Below are 19,831 nucleotides of genomic sequence, written 5' to 3' on the forward strand. Positions count from 1 at the left end.
GCCTTTTTCCTTTGGTTTTTTTTTTTCTCCCCACTCCCCCCTCCCTGAAAAGTAAAGCCCTTAGAAATGGCTCCTTTTAACTTTTTAGCTAAGAGATGATTTTAAGATGAATGTACAGTTTACTCAACTTATTTATTTCTGTTTATGTAGTTCTGTCAGTGGATGGCACAAAGTGGTGCCAGGAACCGTGCAATGAATGACCGTGAGCTGCTAAAGCACCGTGTTCTTTCTGCTCTTAACTGTGACCAATAAAGATTATTTTTAAGAGATGACCCTAGCCTGGAGTGGAACCAGCAGCAGAGGTATGTTCACAGAACAGTGTAGAGCCTTAAATTGTTATTCTTGAGTGTATTTTAAAATTAAGATAAAAACACCTACTGCCTGGTCACCTGTAGGTGACAGGAACAAAGTAGCTGTTACTTTTACAACAGACTCAAACCTCTTAGTATTCAGAATACAATATCATGGAATGTTTATCTCCACACAGTAGAAAAACAAACAATATACGAACAAATATACAAAATTGGCAGTATATAAACTGGCAGCTCAGATGCACAGTAGTGCTCATTAAAATACATCAACTCCTTCCAGCCACTTACTGTGAAACATGGGCCGACATCTCACCCCTCAGTCCATTTTGGCACAGGAACAGTGCAGACAGTGTTTTCTTCTCCAGCTCTTGTGGTACAAAGGCCCCTCTTCCCTCCCTGCAGGGAGCTGAGCTGGCTCCGTGTCTGAGCCCCGAGGAGCCCTTACCTTGTGCTGTCCCTGAGGGTGGCTATGGCTGCGTGCAGGGCCTCCAGCTTCACTGCCAGCCACGCTGGGGGGGGCCCTTTCTGCAGCAGCAGCTTCACAGCCTCCACTGCCCCCTCCATCGAGCCCACTGCTGACTTGTACTGCTCCTCAGAGGGGGGGTGACAGGCTCTTTTGGCCAGGGGCTGCAGATTTCAGTAAAAAGAAAACATCATTTTAGTGCTCTATGTAAGTGATCAGCCCTCACCCAAGTGCAAGAAAACCCTTAGATAGAACAGAGCTGCAAGATGCCCTTGTCCTGTGAGAGTTCTTGCTGCCTGGCAGGCACTACAGACCATTCAGGCCTTATTAAGGGCCAGGAGTGCTCGTGACCTTTTTTTTTTTAGACTATGGAGGGCAGCAAGGCCATCTTGAACCTCTTCAGAGACTTCCCAGAACTGACAGAAATCGACAGTAGGGCCCAGATAGTTTAAAGGAGCACATGTACCTCTCCTGTTGACTCCAGTTCTCCGTCCCCTTGCAAAACTTGTGCACTCCAGGTAATCCTTTCTTGCTTTGTGCGTTCTACTCGTGCTACTCTTGTCTCTTCTACCTGCCTTCTCTAGGGAGAAAACCACAGGAGAGGTAACTAAACCAAGGCAGCATTACCAGCCTTCATAGGCTCAATTTACATGCCAGAACAAAAGGGAGGGAGGGAGGGAGGGAGACATTTTAACCTGCAGCTCAAAGAGAGTATTTCTCACACACTTTTCTGATCAGGAGTTAAAGTTACCTACAACTCTGGTTTAGCATTACTGGCAGTTATCGGTTCTTTTGAAAATTATCTGCTTGTCAAAAGCTGCTCATCAGAGAGTCCTGCCTTAGGTTACAGCACGACAGGCACCCCCTTCCACAGTGTCTGTGTTCTGCATTAAAAGCCACCTAAGGCTTTTTTAAGAAATCCTTAAGAGGATTTCTTCTAATATGCAAAGAGGACTAAGATGTTTCATACGTGTTCATTTAGATTTCAGAAACTCATCCAAGAGAAATGGGGAAGGAAAGCATACCAACCAAATGATGAATTCCCTGCGTGCAATTTAATAAGTTTTTTTGTTTAAGGAGGAAAAAGCAAAGCATTTAAACCAAAGTTGGGAAGTATTGAAAGAGCACTGTGCATAGGAATGGCAGTTGTTAATTCTGCTAATTAAAGTAAGTAGAAAAGTTTGACCAGATCCCAGTGACAACAACTTGTTTTAAACTTCTTTTTAATCACCATGCAGACGATGCAGGTATAGACACAGGCTGTTTACTGCTCATAATGGGTGTACAATATCAACTGAGAAAGCAGTAAAGTGGTTTAGCAGCTTACATACCTTAGCTAGAAAATTAACAACTTTGTTCTTAGCTTCTTCAGAATTAAGGCACTGAGGAACAACATCTTCATGGCTTGTTTCCTGTCAGAAATGTTAGTAGTTGATCAGTACATTGATGTTAACAAGGGAATGGACAAAGCAAAAAATCTTCCTGTGACAGTCCCTGCCCTCTTGGCAACCAACCTAAGCAACCAGCGCTTAATGTTCCTTCACTTCAGCTCCTGAAATCACTTCCAACTGCACTAGCTCCCATTACTTTTGGTGTGCAATAGCACCTGTAACACTAAGACCCAAATTGCATAATGAAGAGCAGCAAATATTTAAGACAGGAGAATTTTTGGGCAGTAACAGTTACGAGAGCCAAACACGTGCACCCAGAGTTGTGCTCTGCTCACCTCTGCAAAATGTGTGAACGCCTCCAGTGCGTGCTGGTGAATCAGCCAGGTCTGGTCAGCCAGCAGAGAGGCAAACAGACACGACAGCTGGGGCACAACCTGCCTCTGCAAGAGGAACAAACACCCAAAGAGTTAGTTGTGTGTGTCTTACCATCGTGATTTATTACTGAAGAACAGCTCTAAGGTCAAGGGACAGGTTTGGGAAATGCAGGAGTGCTACTGCCCTGTCTGGCAAAAAAACCCAAACCACTGTGAGGGAGGTGACATGTTCTTTCTTCCTAGAGGTTTAAATGTCAGTCTGGTGAGAAGCAAAAACAGTGAATAAACCAAGCATCTTACATGCACTTAGCATGTCTTCATGAAAAATAAACCTGCCACAGACCATTAATAAGTCTCCAAGATGATTATGTCCTGGCACTCCTATACGGATTTAATGAAGTGTATATTTAAATAAAAGGTGTATCTCTTCATCAAAAGACTGAAGATGATTTCACTAACACCACAATTACATGTACCTGTGCTTCTTGTGGTATAAACACCTTTCCTATGAAGGACAGAAAATCCACCATCGCTAGACGAACATGATCCGGGGGATCCAGCTGGAAAAGGGAAGACTGCAGTGCAAATACCTGTGGAAAACAAACCACAGTGAAGCTCCATCAACAGACTGCAGGTTAAAATGGTGCTGTCTCATCTTTAAATCCAAAGACACTGAGAAAACTGGACTTAAACCAAAAGGAGGTGCTGCACCTCAAATAAAACTGGGTGAAGTAAAGCTACAGTGTGCAGTTTAGAAAGAAATGAGCAGGCTCCACACAGTATATCCACATATCTCAATGTCTTACAGAGTAACTGGAGATCTTCAAAAGCAGTGTTAACCAAAATGCCATATGCTTGGTTTAAAACCCAGGAAAGTAATCAAGCAAGAAATAAAACTAGAAACCATCATGTGTTAAAAGGCAGCCAGACCATAAAATAACTCATTTAAGATTTCAGCAAATCACGGAGAACTTGCTTTGCATGAAGTAAATTACTCATAAAAAGGGATTTTTTTTACCTGAGTAATCAGTTGAGCATCTAATGCTTGGATGAAAAATTCCAAAAGGTGAAGTAATAGACACAGTGTCTGCTGGAGACACGGCTCATCTGAGACCTTCAAGAGATCACAACATTGCATTTTAACTTATGGAATAACTACTTAAGAAAGAATTTCAAGTCATAGTAGTGTTCCAAAATTCTTAGTCTGACTTCACACATGTAAAACACTGCATTGTAAGCAGAAGAAAATAGTACAATAGTCATATCAATACTTCTAGGTAGTCATATTTTACAAGACCCTTTTCTTTGATTTTTATTAACAATATTTCTTAGCCCTCATCTCCTTCCACCACTCACTAAAATAAGCAGCTAAAGGTTATCTAAACTATTTCTTTTCACTTCTCAGTTGCCAAATGTCCTCATGAGCTGAGGTTGGAAGAGACCTCTGAAGGGGCACATTGTTGGCTCCTCTTCACCCTCACTCTCAAACTTCCTTTTTTTAATCAGAAGCATGAACCATGGCAATCCTTTTTTCTTTTCTTTATGCAGCTGCAGCCATGAAGAGGTAACAGGGTTGCAAGGGCATTGCCTGACCCCCTCAAATCTGGGAGGAGGGTGTGGGTTTCCAAGTGCCAGGCTGTGCACTAATCAAACCACTGTGAGTTTTGTTCACATTCCAATGAACATTTAAAACAGACCAAATTCGTAACTGGTGTGAATCAGAATGAGGAGTTTCAGATTTCTCCTTGAGCGAGTCTGAATCTGACACTGAGTAACAGATGGAGTCACAAGGAGCCACACATGGAACATTCAGGAAAAGTCAAACTCAGCTTCCCAGAGCACAGGCCTGCCCAAAACATAAGCCAGCTGAGAGCAGATGGGCAGCACAGTTACACTGTGCTTTACAGAAACAGTCCAATCCAAGTAAAACAAATTAGTAACAACAATGTGAAGAAATAGCACCGGCCTCTCAAAGACATCATGTTTTCAGCACTGGAGCAGCAAATTCTCTTACCTGCTTAGCCTGGAGAAGAGTCCAGAACTGACTGAGCACTCCCAGGACAGATGCCTTAAGTTCTGCCTCCAGAGTGTCATCAGCAAAAGTGCAGGCAGCCAGCAGGACAGAAAGGGCAGTGTTCTAGGAGGAAAAAATGTATAAGACAGACCAGAAAAACCTACATGTAAAACAACCCAAAACCCCAGGCTCATGTTAAACATCTAAAATGATACAAGATGGCAGGAAGCCCAGTGTGCTGTGTCAGCTGTACAGCACAGCTAATCCAGCAGCCCACCAGCCAATAAAGCTTCCAAAGCAAGGAAACTCCTGGGAGGCTCACACGTGATCCAGTCATTTGCTGCACTGGCAGGAGGAATCTGGCAGCAGACACTTCATGTGGAAGCCTCTGGTTTCTCACACTCCCTCGCCAAGGAGACCGGTGAGCATCTTTGAGATTTGATGCTGCGTAAAACCAGCCAGGACTTTAAAACTTAAAAGTAAATGTATCCTAAGGTATAGCATAAATCAGAAATTCTAAACAAAAATACATGTGCTCACCCAGAGAGCAAACAACTAGAATAACTTGGGAACCACAAGACCTCCACTGTCACAGTAGAGGGTCCGAGAAGGAAACGTTAACATGAAGAGTTCTTGCTCAGGCATAGGCCAGTTAGGGATGGAAAAAACACACTGAAAAACTGAGGTGACAGCAACAGAATCCTTACAGTTTGGAAGTCCAGAGCTCATAAATTTTCCAAAGAGAACCAAATCTCCCTTACCACGGGTGGGAGCTCTCCCAGGGCGCGCCTGCTGTTGAGCCATCGCCGGCACTGCGCGAGCGCGGCCACGCACAGCTGACCTGCCACTTGCTTCCTAAGGTCGGGGTTCAGGGCCCTGAGGGATATGTGCTGCCACACAGCCAAGTTCTCCACCTCTTCTGGAAGAAACTTATGAGCAAATTCTACCTGGAAACAAAAGGCAACAGAAACTAAGTGGGCCAGAAGACAACCTGATAATCTCTCAGAAAGCTGGTTTGCTTTAGATACATAGTACATGGGAAAAAAAAGTGTAAAACCTTTCATTTGAATAAAATTCAACTTTTTATATAAAAAAGTTGTAGAACTGCCCCATCCCTTATCACATATAGGACATCAGAATAATTAAACGACTTAATTCTTTCAGCTGCTTGAAGCAGTGGCCCCAGTGAGTAGAAGAAAGGGCTTTGGCCTCTCCAAGGTACAAAGAGAGGCACTGACAGGACAGGACACTGCTCTTGATAACCTGATGTCATGAGAACACTCGTGAACACCAGTCACAGGTGCAATGCCAGGACACACAGTTTTCAGCAAATCTGGGAGATTTGCTGTTTTCATCCTTAGTCAGAAAAAGGACTCCACTGCTGCCCAGGAAGACACTGAGAAAGGTGTGCAGTCTGCACAAAGTGGGATCCACTGTGACTCAGTAATAACAACTACAATAGCAAGGACAGCGGGTGAGCACTCATCTTGGCACTTCTGAAGAGCTGAAAGAGGATATTTTAACACAGGCCACTGGTTCAAATCTCTTCTAGTAACGACAGAAGATGCTGGTGCTGTACTTGCCTGATGGTCCGGAGCCATCATGAACAGCAGACGCCTCAGCAGGACACCCAGGGCAGAGAACTGGTGACAGTCACTGGGCCAAGCCTTTAGCTGCATTAGCATAAAAGGGTAATGCATCCAATTAAATTAAGGAAAAAAAATCACCACTAAGCAAATAAATTCTGTACAGAACGTTCTAGGAGTTGTTATGTGGGATCATGTTGGAAATACCAGGCATATTGTTTTATATTTTTACTGTACTGCTTTTGCTAATTATTAACCCAGTTTGAAGAATTGAAACAATCTCAATTTGGATTTAAAAAAAAAAAAAAAAAAATTCCTGTCTTTGGTCATTTAGAAAGTTTGCCAGTATAACTTGGATTAAAACTGGTGCCAAGCTGCAAATACACCGTGGTTCTTACCAAGTGGGCGATCACGTGGACGTGGTGAGCACACAGTTCAGCTGTTCCATACCTGGAACATGAGAGACAGAAGCTTGTCAGCCTGTACTTCCTAGTCTTTTAGAGAATATATACTATAAACCTTCTCTGAGAAATGGCCTGAGAAATTTCCTCTAACATATTTCAGCTTGATTTGCAGACACAATTTACTTGAGATAACCATTCCAAAACATAATTATTAAATAATAGAGAAAGTATGTTCCCTTTACTTGCATGAATGAAAAAATGGCTAAGCCATTTCTGCTTCTAATTTTCAAAATGTGCTCTAAATCTGAAAATAGTCCAATTCTGGGAAAATTTTGTCTTGAAAAAATCTCTCAAGGAATTATGTACAACAACAGAATGAGCTGGATCTGTGGAAAACCTGCCTGACCTGCAATAAGAGCATCTTACCGGGCAAGGAAGCACCACGAGTCCATTGCCAGCAGAGCTGTGATCATGGTAGAACCCAGCACTGCATCCAGCAGGGCATATTCCTGAGGAGAAAATATACATATGTACATTCATGCAGAAACTGATTGCAGGCCTGCTACTACTTTTACTTCACTAATTGGTACAGAACCCAGGAAGAGTTTCAAGCTTATCCAATTTAAAATGTTTGAAGAACTCTTTTTTGTACTCCATATTCGGCTACACCATCAAGTGAGCAGCCACACCTTTAGATTTGCACACTTTGAATGCACATGTGCATCCACCTCAATGGCCTGGGGATCCTTCACTTGGAGACATTTCATCATGTGCATCCCTTCTTTGCAAGGCAACTCTTATGAAAAAAACAATGTATTGCCAATTTTCTTTCCAGCTTTATTGGCAACCTACTGAAAACCAAATGAATAATTTTCCTCTTTTACGAACACAAATTTTACCTGAAAGAGGAACACAGCATTCAGAAACAAACAAACAAACAAACCCCCTAAATTAGGGCTGTAATTTTTTGTGACAGCTCCTAACTTTATCAAGGTTTACATTTATCTGGAGGTACCTCTGTCTATGTGCAGTAAAAGTGAAAACCTTTGAAAACATTATGTAACGTTAATTAAAGCCCAGAATACTCCTCTGAAGCAGAAAATGTTGCTCATTACCATTTTATGATATGTTTTTAGCTGGAATCACAACAATATAGTCTACTCTAAACTTATTATAGACTAATAAAACCAGGTAAAGTTAATACAATTTGAATACTGCATAAAAGAAAGCACTGAACTGTTATGATGATTTGAGCTCCCTCCCTCTGAAAGAGAACAAAAATTTCCAATGCCACTGAAGTCCTCAGGAACTCTTTGAAGCCTTATTTCCCCCCCTTCCCACAAGTGACATTTGCTGGATAACTCAACTCCAGCCATGTAACTGTGTCACAGCTGCTTTCTACAGAACCACTTCTTACCTAAGCATCAATTCAGGGCTAGGTCATTAAAAAGAACCCATTCTTTTATATATAACCCATTTTTATCTATAAAAACAGCTGAAGAGATGATAAGCAAAAACCAATCCTACCAGCTGAGGGAAGTGTGATGGGAGTGTGGAAGCAATGAAGGAGCACAGGTGGACACAGACATAGTGATAGAGGGTGATGGGAACTGCTGGCTGCCCAGTGCTGATCACCTCTGGCAAACAGACAGGGAGAGCAAGCTCACCAGGACATTGCTGGAAACTGAAGAAGAGAGCTGAAAACAAAGACAGGCTGCAAGGGGAAAAGAAAAAAACAAAAGAGAAATAGTTGGGTTACAGATACGTAAATCCAAAGTCCCGCAAGAAACATCTGTACTATAAAATCTTAGTACTACAAAAATCTTTGACAAGGAACAATGGCAATAACTTCAGTGGTTTTACACTAAATTTATGTTTCTGACTACCTTCCTCTTTTACAAGTCCAGGTGGTTACTTGAGGGTTCAGGCATAAAAGTTTGAGATTTTAACTCAGTGAAGCATCAACAAATTAAAACCTTCTCTCTCTTCTTATCCTGGAAGTACTCTAAATACCATTCCTTCCCTGAAAAAACAATGACATCTCTGGTTCTGTATGCTTCCCTCCTGAGGCACTGAACATCAGATCCTGTTTGTCTTGGCAGAAGGAAATAAATCCATAGAGTCTGACAAATTTTACTACTCAGTTGCGTGGGGAACTCCAGCAGCTGAGCCCCTCTGTTTGCCTGTATGGAACGATTGCTGTGGGGAAGAACTACAACAAAAACCTCGTTAGTACCTTTTTCCTGTGTTCCAGAGAGTTTGCACTTCCTCAGGCTGAGAGGAAAGCTTGTCCATGATGGTAACCAGGAGGAGACACTGGGGCAGCTGCTGCTCAGGAGGGAGACCTGCAGAAGTTTGTTTTCAAACGTGATGCAAGTTGCCCTGGTAAATACATCACATGTCTAAACTGGCTTATAAAGCAAGTGTAGAGGCAAATTGATGAACTGTCTCAGCCATCCCAGAATTATGACTTGTTGGTCTGGGCAAAAATCAGGGAGGATGGAGTGTGGAAACAAAAAGGTGGTAATTTTCCAGTTTGAAAGCATTCTGCTTTCCACAGCAAATACTTAATTTAGGAAAAAATGGCTGTCTTCCCCCACGAACAGTACAGCAGAAAAATTTCAGCTTCCTTTGAAAGTTTGTGACAGAAGTGGATTGAAATTATGCAAAAGAGCAGAACTGACAGGATTTCTGTTAACCAGGTTAATAGTGAAGTTATTGTGAGTCTTTTGGAAAAGATGAATTCAGCAACAACATGAACTATGTGTTACAAAATTCATCCAATTCAGCGTGGAACTGCCTATATCACAGTACTTACACAAGAACTACAGGCAAACAAACAGGTACAGAATATTTCTTGTGGTTCAGAAAGTCAAAATATCAGTCCCAATCCTCTGCAGATGTTTATATAGTACCACAGCACTGGTAGCTGTATTTTCAACCCACCTAACTTTTCACTTAACACTTGCTCCATGAAAGGACTAAAGGGAAGAAGCTGGTTGATAAGAGGATCCAGAGCCACAAGAAAAACCCGGGATATTTCCTCTCGATGGACTTCCAAGATCTCTGGAGCATAGAGACTGGGAGGAAACTTGCTGAGAGGGAATGGGAAAAAAAAACCAGTTAAATATTCTCAGTAGCATTTTCAGTAATATTACTTTTTTCTAAAAGAACTACGAAGGAGTAAGTTTATTATTTCCTTGTTCCTGTGAAATAAAAGAAAAGGCTCCTCCATTTTATAATATCTGTTATAGTCCAAGAGCTACAACTCTGCATTCAGCTTTTAAACTTAGCATCACAATCCAATATTTTACTAAACCTTGAAAGAAAACCTTACAAACTCACAAAAAAGGCATGAAAATACGTAACATCTATCAGAAGAAACAAATCACAAAAGTCAAGTAAAAAAGAAAAGCCAACACAATTTGACAGTCATAAATGTAACATTACTGATTTAACACATGACACTAAAAAGGTACCACAATTTCTTTGAAGAGAGAAAACCTTGGGCAATAAAAAAAAATAAAGAACCAAGAGGAGAATAATACAAAAGAGATCATGAAATGAAAACCTTCTACTCTCGCAGCTTATAAAGTGACTGTAAAAATGCTGCCTTGCTACTCAAAAATCCTCTCCAGTTTCCCTGAGTGAATAAAAGTTTACAACCTTGCACTTGAGAAAGATCTACAAGGTAAGTAAAGCTAAAAGAGGAAACTCATAAAAAAATATCCCCCCAATCTTGCAGTGAAACACGCAGCGAACTCAGGTGCACATCACACCACAGAACGTGGTTTGAATTCCAAAAGAAGGGCTGAAATCAGCCCTCGGATTTCAGAGGGTAAACTATGATTAGTAGAAAGCCCATGTTCCCTTATTCTTCCCCAGCACTGCAGCAAACAGAAAGAAGAGTGATAAACCACAGTGATAAACCCCTTGCAGACCGTTGTTCTATGAACAAAACATTAAAAGAGTATTTGCTTCTAGGAGAACCAGAGTCCCCTTGTGAGATTTCACAGGATTATAAACACACAGTAAAGCTAAGAAAAATTTCAGGATCCTTTGTTTCTGATGCCCTCTTTTTCCAGGATGAATGTTTCCATACTTTGTCTTAAAAGTAGAAATGATCTGTCACATGTCACTACTGACACCTGCATTTAGTGTTGGATTTTTTTGTTTCTGCATATTCTACACATAATTTGTTAAGAAATGTTGACATAAGTAGTTTCAACAAAGTTAATGGTTTGTCAATATGGGACATGCACAGCACTGATCAAGAATGGGATTAAGGTGACTATATCACACAAAAATGCTTAATTCATTAAAAAATATTTTTGTTTTCCATCCATGAAAAAAAGGTGACAACAGCTTTGAAACAAGAACTGTATTTCTGTATCTCAGAATACTTTAGCTTTAAGAAGGCAGTAAAGAGATGTTATTAAGATACTATCAATAATCAATTATTTGTACTTGACATACCTGTATATCTGAAGAAAGAGCTGATGTAACTGAGAACAGCAGTCAGAGAAGTAAGCAAGGAATTCCTGCAAAAGCCATTAATTTTGAATGGTACTTTCAACATAAAATACATCATTAATTACACTTTTTGTTCTCTTATACTGCTGTGTAAAGTACTAAACTGCAAAAATTGTTTAAGTTCTAAGAATCCACAGCACAAAGCAAGAGCAAAGCAAACGATAAACAAAGTAACAACAATAAACAACAGTATCCATTTCTTCTTATTAATGCCACATCCAATTCAATGCTTCAGACAACCAACAATTCTGGAAACTCAGCCGCTCTGGCCATAAAGATGGACATCTCCTACCAACTCCATGGTGATATTGCATGAAGCAGTTTATTATATTTGTTTTTCTGGGAAATCCCTGCTTAGGCTTGGGAGAATATAAAGGTGGAAGAACTACAAGCAGGTTACTGGATGTTAATTACGGATGTTAATTATCCTGCCCATATGGGATAGCCATAAATTGTTAAGATATTATGCAGTACAAAGTTATTCCATCTGCAGACCAGGGGCTTGAACTTAATCCTAACACAGGCTTCAAGTACAGAACCTACCTTGGTGTAGTGTACAAGGGAATTAGCAAAGAACCTGCACAGTTTGACTGTCTTCTGGAATAGCCTTAAGTCAGTGCCCTCCTGTGCAAAAGAAGCAGTTCTGAAAGTTAATATACAGAGTAATACAATAAAAAAGGAAGTTAGATTGCTAACAATGTTCAAAACCTATTTCACATTTGATTCTCTACAGACTCTGCAGCTAAGGGGGAAAAACTTTAAAAATATTCATTATGCCTCAACATTTTTAGAGCAGTATGCAGAATTGGAAGGTTATCTTTTGATTGACCTTGGGATATTGTCAGTTCAGGAAGTAAATTCTCACAGAGTATGGTGAAAACTTAGGTGTCTCACAAAACATCCTCAGTCTAAATAAAGTGATGGGCCTCACTTTCACGTGGTTTCAAAAGAATAAGGTATTCTGCCCACCACATGAAACAAAGAAAACCCAAAAAACCAAACCCAAACTACTCCAAGCAATAATACAGCACAAAGAGTTTATCCTCCTCAAGTTCACTGTCAGCTTTGGGAGCTTTTTAACTCACCTGTATCTCTGACACCTTCATTTGCTCAGCCAGTTGCAAACAGGAGTCAAAAGACAGAAGAGTGTCCTTGCACAGGCCCCCCAGGATGTCGCTGTGTTTCAGATGGCACCGCAGCAGGGAGTGATGCTTCAGGCTTTGCCTGCAAGGTAAGAATGTAATCAGGTATTTAACGGTCAGAAGTGATCATGCAATGAATTCTTACAAATCCAAATAACTTATTTAGGCTTTTGTACAACACTGATTGGTGCAATATCTCTGTACACTGAAAACAGAAACTCAGAGAGAACAACCCTCTCCACAGCTGTGACTGAAACAGAGGAGAGGCAGGATGAAAGCACAAGACAGTCAACGAAGCCAAAAATGTCTACAAAATTGCAGGTAAGACCTCTTAATATTATTTATTCAGACAACAGTGCTGCAAATTTTCTTCTGCATCGCAACACAAAAAGTCAAGTTCCTATTCCTTTCCACACCCCTTCCTACCCACTTCCACTGGCAGTGCTTGAATACTACTTCTAGCTAAATTTCTAAATTGAATTTCTAAATTTACTTACCAAACAGCTAAAGTGAATTCTCTAATTTCGATTTTATTTGAAACTCTGAACACAAAGCAATTGAAACCTTCATTATTTAAAATTACAGTTCAGGGACATACTTGATTATGAACTTCCACGTATTGGCATGAAGAGCATGGTCCATATTGGAAATGACAGAGCATATCTCCAGCACAGTGTGGATCACTAAGGAAATAATAACAACAAGAGTTAAATCAGATTTATGAGCTCACAGCAATCCCAAGCACTAAGAGAATACCAGCACACTGACACTGAATAGGAAAAATGGCTCAGTGTTTAGGTGCTGCCCCTATCCTACAAACCTACACAACATGCCCCATCCCACAGGGGAAGTTTCAGGAGAACAGAAATATTTCAAGCTTCAAAACTGTACTTTTTGAAAGGCTGGTCAGGACAGCAGGAACTGAGCACGCTCAGAAACCTGTTTTAAGAATTCAAACATACTCTATAGAAAAAAATTACTAAGCAAGACTGAAAAAGTGTTAAATCCACATATACTTGACACTATATCTGTGATGTTATCTTCAGTGGATGCAGAGCCCATGGAAATCATATCAACTAGTTCCATCAGCTGTTTCTGAAGGGAGTAAGTTTCCTTGAACATAGCTTGTAGGAGGTCAGAAATCAAGTGCAGGTGCCCACAGTAGACTGATTCACTATCCTGCAGAAAATGGGAAGCGAGGTTTAGAAAGAAGTTCAGGAATCACAGCTTGATTTTTCACATGCTAAAAACACCAAGAGCTTTGTCATACATTTCCCTGGGAAAAAAAGAACAAGGCACAGATGTACCTACTTTAACTCAATATACAACCAGGGCTGCAGTTTCTGCTCTCACCCCCGATCACTAAATACAAAATGTCAGTCACCTGCAGCCTCATTGACAACTAATGAGGTCTGCCTGGCTCTGGTGAATTTAGGGGGTTCTGGATTAGGCCTCCCCAGGTGAACTTAAGATCATATGATAAACGTCCATGGGTAAACCTAAGATCATCTTTTACAATACGATACAATGTTAGCAACAAATATTTCCCAATACTTTCAAATCAAAATTGTTAGATAAAGGTGTGGCACCTAAGTTTAAGTCCTGACGTGGAAAACTGATATAAAAAAAGAAAGACAGAATGAAAGTGAAAATGAAAGGCAACTAAAAGCTCCCATGTCCTTATGGTAACCTGATTTTGTTTTCACTGCTTAGAGGGAATTATTGTTGCATCTCAAAGTCCAAATCTGAAAATGACAGATGTTACTTGAAGCCAACATAGAGATGCCAGTCTCCATTTTCAATCCACTCTGGAATTTGCACAGAAGTAAGGTAAGTCACACCATGCTGGTAACCACTGATAGCTCTGAAAATCCTGCAGCCATTAGGAGTGCACAGATCTCACAGAGTACTCCATTCATGAGCAAAATGTTCACTGATGCAAAATATGGAAATGGCACAGTCTGAGCCTCTCACCACCAGGTCATATTTGCTGGGCACACAGCTGAAAAATCACCTCTATACTTGCACAATAAGCGAACCATTGAACAGCTAAATTTAAATTAAAAGAGTTCGACAACAGTATTATTTCAAAATAGGATCTTCTTACAAGGCAAGTGCTTCCTAAACCCCAAGGAGCATAGGGATGTTTCTCCTTCCAAGAGAGACCTACCCTGCAGTGTGTGAAGGTGTTCTTTATGACATAGAGCACGGAGGCAGGGAGGGAGCGGAGGCTCCCCAGGGGCACACGCTCCCGCACGGAGCACACGGAGCGCACACAGCCCGTCAGGGTCTCCAGCAGCTGCACCACAGTCTTCAGGCAAGAATAAACAACAGCAGTCAATGGTTTTCACTCCTGCAATAACCTCCAAAGCATCTTTTCCCTGCTGAATTGCACCGAGATTTATATGGCATTTACAGTTCACTATTTGCATAAATAAGGAGTTCGTTAAAAACGAGTGAAGCGCCATAAAATAATACTGAGCAATTCCATATGTACTGTGAAAACTTTGTATTTCTGTGACTACTGTTCTCAGCTTCCAAAAATTTTAAAACTGAGAATTAAGTGACTGTATAAACAAGTGTCAGATTCACTCTTTAAATATAGTGAATCACATGCCATTTGTGTTAGTAACTTCAGCAGAATTTAAGATGATCTTTTAAATTATGATTAGCAACAGGTAATAGATGCAATTAAATAATTCATAAAACATTAATTGAATTTCAGCTACAAAGGAAGATTAAATTACATTTTAACCACCAGTAGCTGGCAAAAATATTCTAAAAACCTCTCAATAGTTCAGGTAAAAGCAAAGAATGATGTAAACATTCCTTTGACAGGAACAGGACTTGCCTGTAGCAGATTCCTTACAGTACTGCATAACTCTGTGCTGTGGCTGGTTAACCCCTTGGCCTCGCTGGATAACTCATACATCAGGTTATCAAAGAGCTGCAGAGTCTGTCAGAAGGAAACAAAGCTTAAACATTTCGTTTATGAAGGTACACATGCAAACAGCAACACTGCTCTGCATCTGCTTGCTTCCTTGGTATGGAAGCACAGGCTACAGACAGAACTCCCAGGAGAACTTAACGTTTTCCAGCATTTCAGTCATAAAACTTGATGTATCAAGAAGCACAACCTGTATGGTTTTCCCAAATTATAGACATAAGCTGTTACTTTTTCTAAAGTATGTTGGGAAATAAACTTCCCAGCTAATATATACCTCTTTCTACCAAAGACTTTTTTAACTCAGTTAGAAACCCCATAATTTGAAAAGGATTTTCGTTTTGTCTGAGAAAAATTGTTTATTTGTTGAGAATGATCATTAACATTTTGAATACATTAAAAAAAAGGTCTATGGTCTACAAACAACATTAATTTGTACTTTAATTTTGGTCCTTGGACATTTGATGAGTGTTAGTGTTTTCACTGCAAAGACAGTGAGGTGCTTCCAGGCACATACAAGCTAAACAGGATATGCCTATTATGACACATTTTTCTTGTAATCTCCAAAATTTGTTACTTGACATAAAACAAGAGAAATGGAAATCAAATGGCCACTTTTACTGGCTCCTTAAAATGGACAAGCTGAGGCCTAAAACTTAAATCAGTAATTTGGCACTGCTTTACTTCACTTAAAATGCAAGCACTCAAGAATTGTAATAAAACTACAGCCAAAAAATCTCCATTGTTTCATCAAAAAAGAGAACATATGTTAGACCAGTATGGTCTGACATTCACTATATTAATTCACAAGTTTCACAACATTTATTCATGATACACAAGTGTTGGGTTTTTCAGTTTACTTGTCCTGAGAAGCTACCTCACATAAAAATTCTCCACCTTGGACATTTTATAAAAAGACCAATCTTCTCAAAAAGAAATAAACCCCAAATCTCTTGCTGAATATAGAAAGAATATTGTATATTTAAATCTCTCCCTACTGTAAAGAATGAGAACAATCACAGAAACAATCCAACATAAAACTGTGCAAACTCTTAAAGGGTAAAGTTTAATTTTGAGTTTTGTATCCAATACAATAATTATATTGTGCAACCTCAAAAAACAATCACTGCATTCTAAGCAGTGATTTTTAGCACTGGACCAACTGACAATTCCAGAGTTATTTGAAACTGTCCTACCTTAGGCAATACTTTGGAGAAAAAAGTTTGTTCCAAATCTTCAAGGCTGATATGGGGCAAAAACATTTCAGTCAGGATCCTCAAAACACCTGCAATGAAAAGCATTTAAACATTACAGAAAAAAACAATGTGTGATTATCAGAACTACGTAGCTACCTACCAAAGGAAACCCAGAACTGCATCAAGCAAAACCAGATCAGGTACTTGATTTTGAGAGAGGCAACATAACATTTGCCTTATCTGAAATGCATGAAAACACACATACATCATCTGAAAAATCAAGTAACAGTCACAGCTCCTACATGCACAAAAACATCAAAAAGAGCATCAGACCTATCTCAGCTTAGTTGAAGGCTGAGCACAACTGTTTGCCTGTGGATCGAGTACCTTCCACATTCCAAACTGCCATTTAATGTGCTGGTTGGCACTAATATACAATGTAACCGTGAATTTTAGCAAGACTCTTAAAACAGTTACAAATGAGCTCCTTTTCTTTTCACTATTAGCTATCACAAGAGCTTTGCCACCTGTAAGACAGCAGCCAAAAAGACAATAAAACACAAGATAAAATGAACCCTTCTTTCACATATTTAAAAATCAGAACAGGAAGGAAAAAGCAGCCTTACACACAGAGCTTCCTTATGGGCTTTTATAAAGCTTATTCAACATGCAATTTGTAGAACATGCAAGGTCCAGCAGGATTGCTGAAGACTCTGAAAGTCACTGGTTGTAGCGTCAGTGTTTTTAAGTAGTGCAGAGTTTATAAGGCAATTGCAACACACCGATCTGTAGGAAGAGGCACTTCTTAGCCACTACTTACGAATATGCTCAGTCCAGTCTTCACACTCTTGATACATCGAGTGAAAACGTTAAAGAAAATCAAACTTGTTCTGCTATAAAGGTTATCTTTAAAGCACTTGCAGAAGTCTCATGTTCATATGGAGGGGATGCTCCATAACCAACAGCAGGCTGATATCGCTGAGTCCCCATACGATCAGAAATGTGTTTCTAAAATGTATTAGAGAGTAAGTCTTGAGGGTTTGTGGGGGTTTTTGGGGTGTGGTTTTTTTTTTTTGGTGGTGTGTGGGTTTTGGAGTTTTTGGGGTTTTTTTTTGGGGGGGGGGGGGAGGAGAGGGAATTGTTAATCTACAGCGCCAGATGAACCACACGCTATTTTCTGATCTTTTATTTCAGGGAAGGGCTGTTTGCAGCGAAACACCCGGCACACGGCTCTTCTATCCCGTGTCAGCCCCTCACAAGGTCCCACCGCTCTCCCCCCCACAGGTTTACTCGCCCGAACGGCGGGAGGCTGAAGGATGAGCGAGTCCCCGCACCCCCCGCAGCCCCGCCGGGAAGGATATGAGGAGCCGGGGCAGGACGGCGGGCAGCTCCCGGCGGCACAGCTCCCAGTCCCAGCCGCCCAGCTCCCGCAGGAGCAGCTCGGGGTCCGTCTGGGACATGGTGGCCGCGCTCCCCTCAGGAACGGGCAGGGCGGGAAAGTTCCCCCGCCATCCCAGGAGCCCCCGCGCGTCAGGAAGCGGAAGCGGCTCCACGTGGGAGAAGCGGAGGGAGATCCCGCCCGGCACCCGCGGGTCGGTACCGGCACCGGGAAGGGAAAACCGGGGGGGGGAAAAGCCGGCCTGCTGCCTCAGCCGGGCTCCGGGGAAGGGCAGCGGGGCCGCCCTGCGCGGGGAGTTTGCGCTGCTTGAGACGCTGAGTCTGGAATGTGGGTTTCACCGGAATTGCCGGCTGGGCTCATTCTGTGATTCTGTAATTTCCTTGTATTTGTATTGTGTGACAGGTGCGGTCCCCGTAACGCTGTGTTTTCTAAAATTTAAATGGTTAGAGGGTGGGCGGTTTTAATCACAGAATTATTGGGGTTGGAAGGAAGATCATCCAGTCCAACTCCTCTGCCAAAGCAGGGTGGCCTGGAGCAGGGGACACAGGAACGTGTCCAGGGGTCTGAGAACATCTCCAGAGAGGGAGACTCCACTACCTCCCTGGGCAGCCTTTTAATGAAAATCAGGATGCTACAATTAGACTGTTTGTGCTGATATTAATGATATGTAAAACTATTTACTCTATTTCCAGCAGTAATTTACCTGGCTATTGGCAAAACATCTGATACACCACCTGCAAAGTACAAAGTACTCTTTCCTGCAGCAGTACAGACGTAAAAATATCCCCTACAAAAAGACAAGAGCCAGAAGAAAAAAAAAAAAAACAACCACCTTTGTATCAGCCTTGCTGTTAAATGAGTGTTTCTGGCTGTAATAAATTAAGCTGACATTTTTAAACTGTTATTCCTGAAAATGGATTTTCGATTTAATTTTGATATTGATGAAAATGAGAACAGTGAAGCAGACACTCACTTCTTACTGCTGGGCTCTCCAAAACACAAGCAGGAACCCGTGGAACAGAGCAGGAAAGCTGCCGATGCTGGACCAGGCTCCATCCCAAGGCCAGGTGCTGCAAAGCACCAGGATGAGGCACCAAAGACAAAGCACTGTGTGAAAGCTGCCAAGGAGCACATTATACCTGGAGATCTCAACAAAATATTGGAAAACAAAGTAATGGAAACAGTATTGGACCTGTATCATGTAAAGGTGTCTGTACTGGAAATGACGTGTTCGGGTGACGCCGACAGCGAAGGCATCGTGTCCAAAAGTGTCTCTTCTCACTCTGATCTCATCCCAGGAGTCTATGAAGGAGGACTGAAAATCTGGGAATGCACCTTTGACCTCATGGACTACTTTTCTGAGGCTGAAATACAGTTTACCAACAAGACTGTATTGGATCTTGGCTGCGGGGCTGGATTGCTGGGCATAGTTGCCTTAAAAGGTAAAGCTGAAAGAGTCCATTTTCAGGACTACAACAGCACAGTGATCAAGGAAATAACCCTGCCTAACGTGGTGGCCAACTGTGTAAGTGAAGGCACTAGTGGAAAGGACAGAAAAACCAGGAAACCTCCTGCCAAGAGGCCCAGGAAAGCAGAGGGCTCACCTGATGTGCTCACCAAATGCAGATTTTTTTCTGGAGAGTGGTCTGAAGTCACCCAGCTCCTGTTAAGCAGCAACAAACCCTTTTCAAAGTACGATATAATTCTCACATCTGAGACCATCTATAATCCTGATTATTACAGTGCTTTGCATGATACGCTGGCTCAGCTCTTGGATAAAAATGGCCGTGTGTATTTGGCAAGCAAAGTGCATTATTTTGGGGTTGGTGGTGGTATCTACCTCTTTCAGAAATTCATTGAAGAGAGAAATGTGTTTAGAACCAGTATAATTAAAACCATTGATCAGGGACTGCAGCGATGCATTATGGAAATGGCCTTTAAAGATTCCAGTTAAAATGCAACCCCTAGTCTTTAAAAAAATAACTTAAAAATGTTTTAATCCTCCTGTCTCTTTGCTTTTTCCTCTGTTATTCCAGTTGACAAATTAAGGATGGTGGTTATTGAAATGCTTAAC

The 19,831-nt window shown here is 41.2% G+C and overlaps 2 protein-coding genes across 3 annotated transcripts; one reads left to right on the forward strand and one right to left on the reverse strand.

Annotated features, from left to right (window-relative positions):
- The first annotated feature begins 111 nt into the window (after positions 1 to 111).
- On the forward strand, positions 112 to 19,728 carry METTL18 (methyltransferase like 18). 2 transcript variants are annotated; one of them, XM_032697258.1, is made up of 9 exons: positions 112 to 302; positions 1,140 to 1,292; positions 1,757 to 1,941; positions 8,798 to 8,928; positions 12,191 to 12,307; positions 12,385 to 12,539; positions 13,932 to 14,048; positions 17,643 to 17,950; positions 18,450 to 19,728. In XM_032697258.1, exon 9 carries the CDS (start codon positions 18,671 to 18,673, stop codon positions 19,709 to 19,711), a length of 1,041 nt encoding a protein of 346 aa, XP_032553149.1. In that variant the 5' UTR covers positions 112 to 302; positions 1,140 to 1,292; positions 1,757 to 1,941; positions 8,798 to 8,928; positions 12,191 to 12,307; positions 12,385 to 12,539; positions 13,932 to 14,048; positions 17,643 to 17,950; positions 18,450 to 18,670; the 3' UTR covers positions 19,712 to 19,728. The 2 variants fall into 2 exon arrangements, with proteins under 2 accessions (XP_032553149.1, XP_032553150.1); XM_032697259.1 differs by lacking the exons at positions 112 to 302; positions 1,140 to 1,292; positions 1,757 to 1,941; positions 8,798 to 8,928 and having other exon boundaries at positions 8,951 to 12,307.
- On the reverse strand, positions 329 to 18,173 carry C9H1orf112 (chromosome 9 C1orf112 homolog). Its single transcript, XM_032697244.1, has 24 exons — positions 17,720 to 18,173; positions 17,179 to 17,218; positions 16,359 to 16,447; positions 15,070 to 15,174; positions 14,389 to 14,529; positions 13,235 to 13,397; positions 12,817 to 12,901; positions 12,162 to 12,300; positions 11,620 to 11,700; positions 11,020 to 11,084; positions 9,490 to 9,638; positions 8,780 to 8,888; positions 8,071 to 8,257; positions 6,970 to 7,052; positions 6,538 to 6,589; positions 6,137 to 6,226; positions 5,315 to 5,500; positions 4,554 to 4,676; positions 3,558 to 3,653; positions 3,016 to 3,129; positions 2,501 to 2,605; positions 2,106 to 2,186; positions 1,241 to 1,354; positions 329 to 938 (listed from the first exon to the last, which is right to left on the reverse strand). The coding sequence occupies exons 1-24, from the start codon at positions 17,816 to 17,818 to the stop codon at positions 753 to 755; spliced, it is 2,682 nt and encodes an 893-aa protein (XP_032553135.1). The 5' UTR covers positions 17,819 to 18,173; the 3' UTR covers positions 329 to 752.
- Positions 19,729 to 19,831: the final 103 nt, after the last annotated feature.

Source organism: Chiroxiphia lanceolata, chromosome 9, assembly GCF_009829145.1.
Source record: "Chiroxiphia lanceolata isolate bChiLan1 chromosome 9, bChiLan1.pri, whole genome shotgun sequence".
In the NCBI taxonomy this organism is placed as follows: Eukaryota; Metazoa; Chordata; class Aves; order Passeriformes; family Pipridae; genus Chiroxiphia; species Chiroxiphia lanceolata.

Bases quoted from the DNA above. Each gene is read 5' to 3' on its own strand.
- METTL18 (XM_032697258.1), top strand. From the start codon at position 18,671: ATGGATTTTCGATTTAATTTTGATATTGATGAAAATGAGAACAGTGAA.
- C9H1orf112 (XM_032697244.1), bottom strand. From the start codon at position 17,818: ATGTCCCAGACGGACCCCGAGCTGCTCCTGCGGGAGCTGGGCGGCTGG. The intron at 13,398-14,388 runs GTAGGTCTCTCT...CATTTTCTGCAG, and splicing joins ACACCTTCACACACTGCAGG to GATAGTGAATCAGTCTACTG. The intron at 3,130-3,557 runs GTAAAAAAAATC...TGTTTTCCACAG, and splicing joins ATGCTCAACTGATTACTCAG to GTATTTGCACTGCAGTCTTC.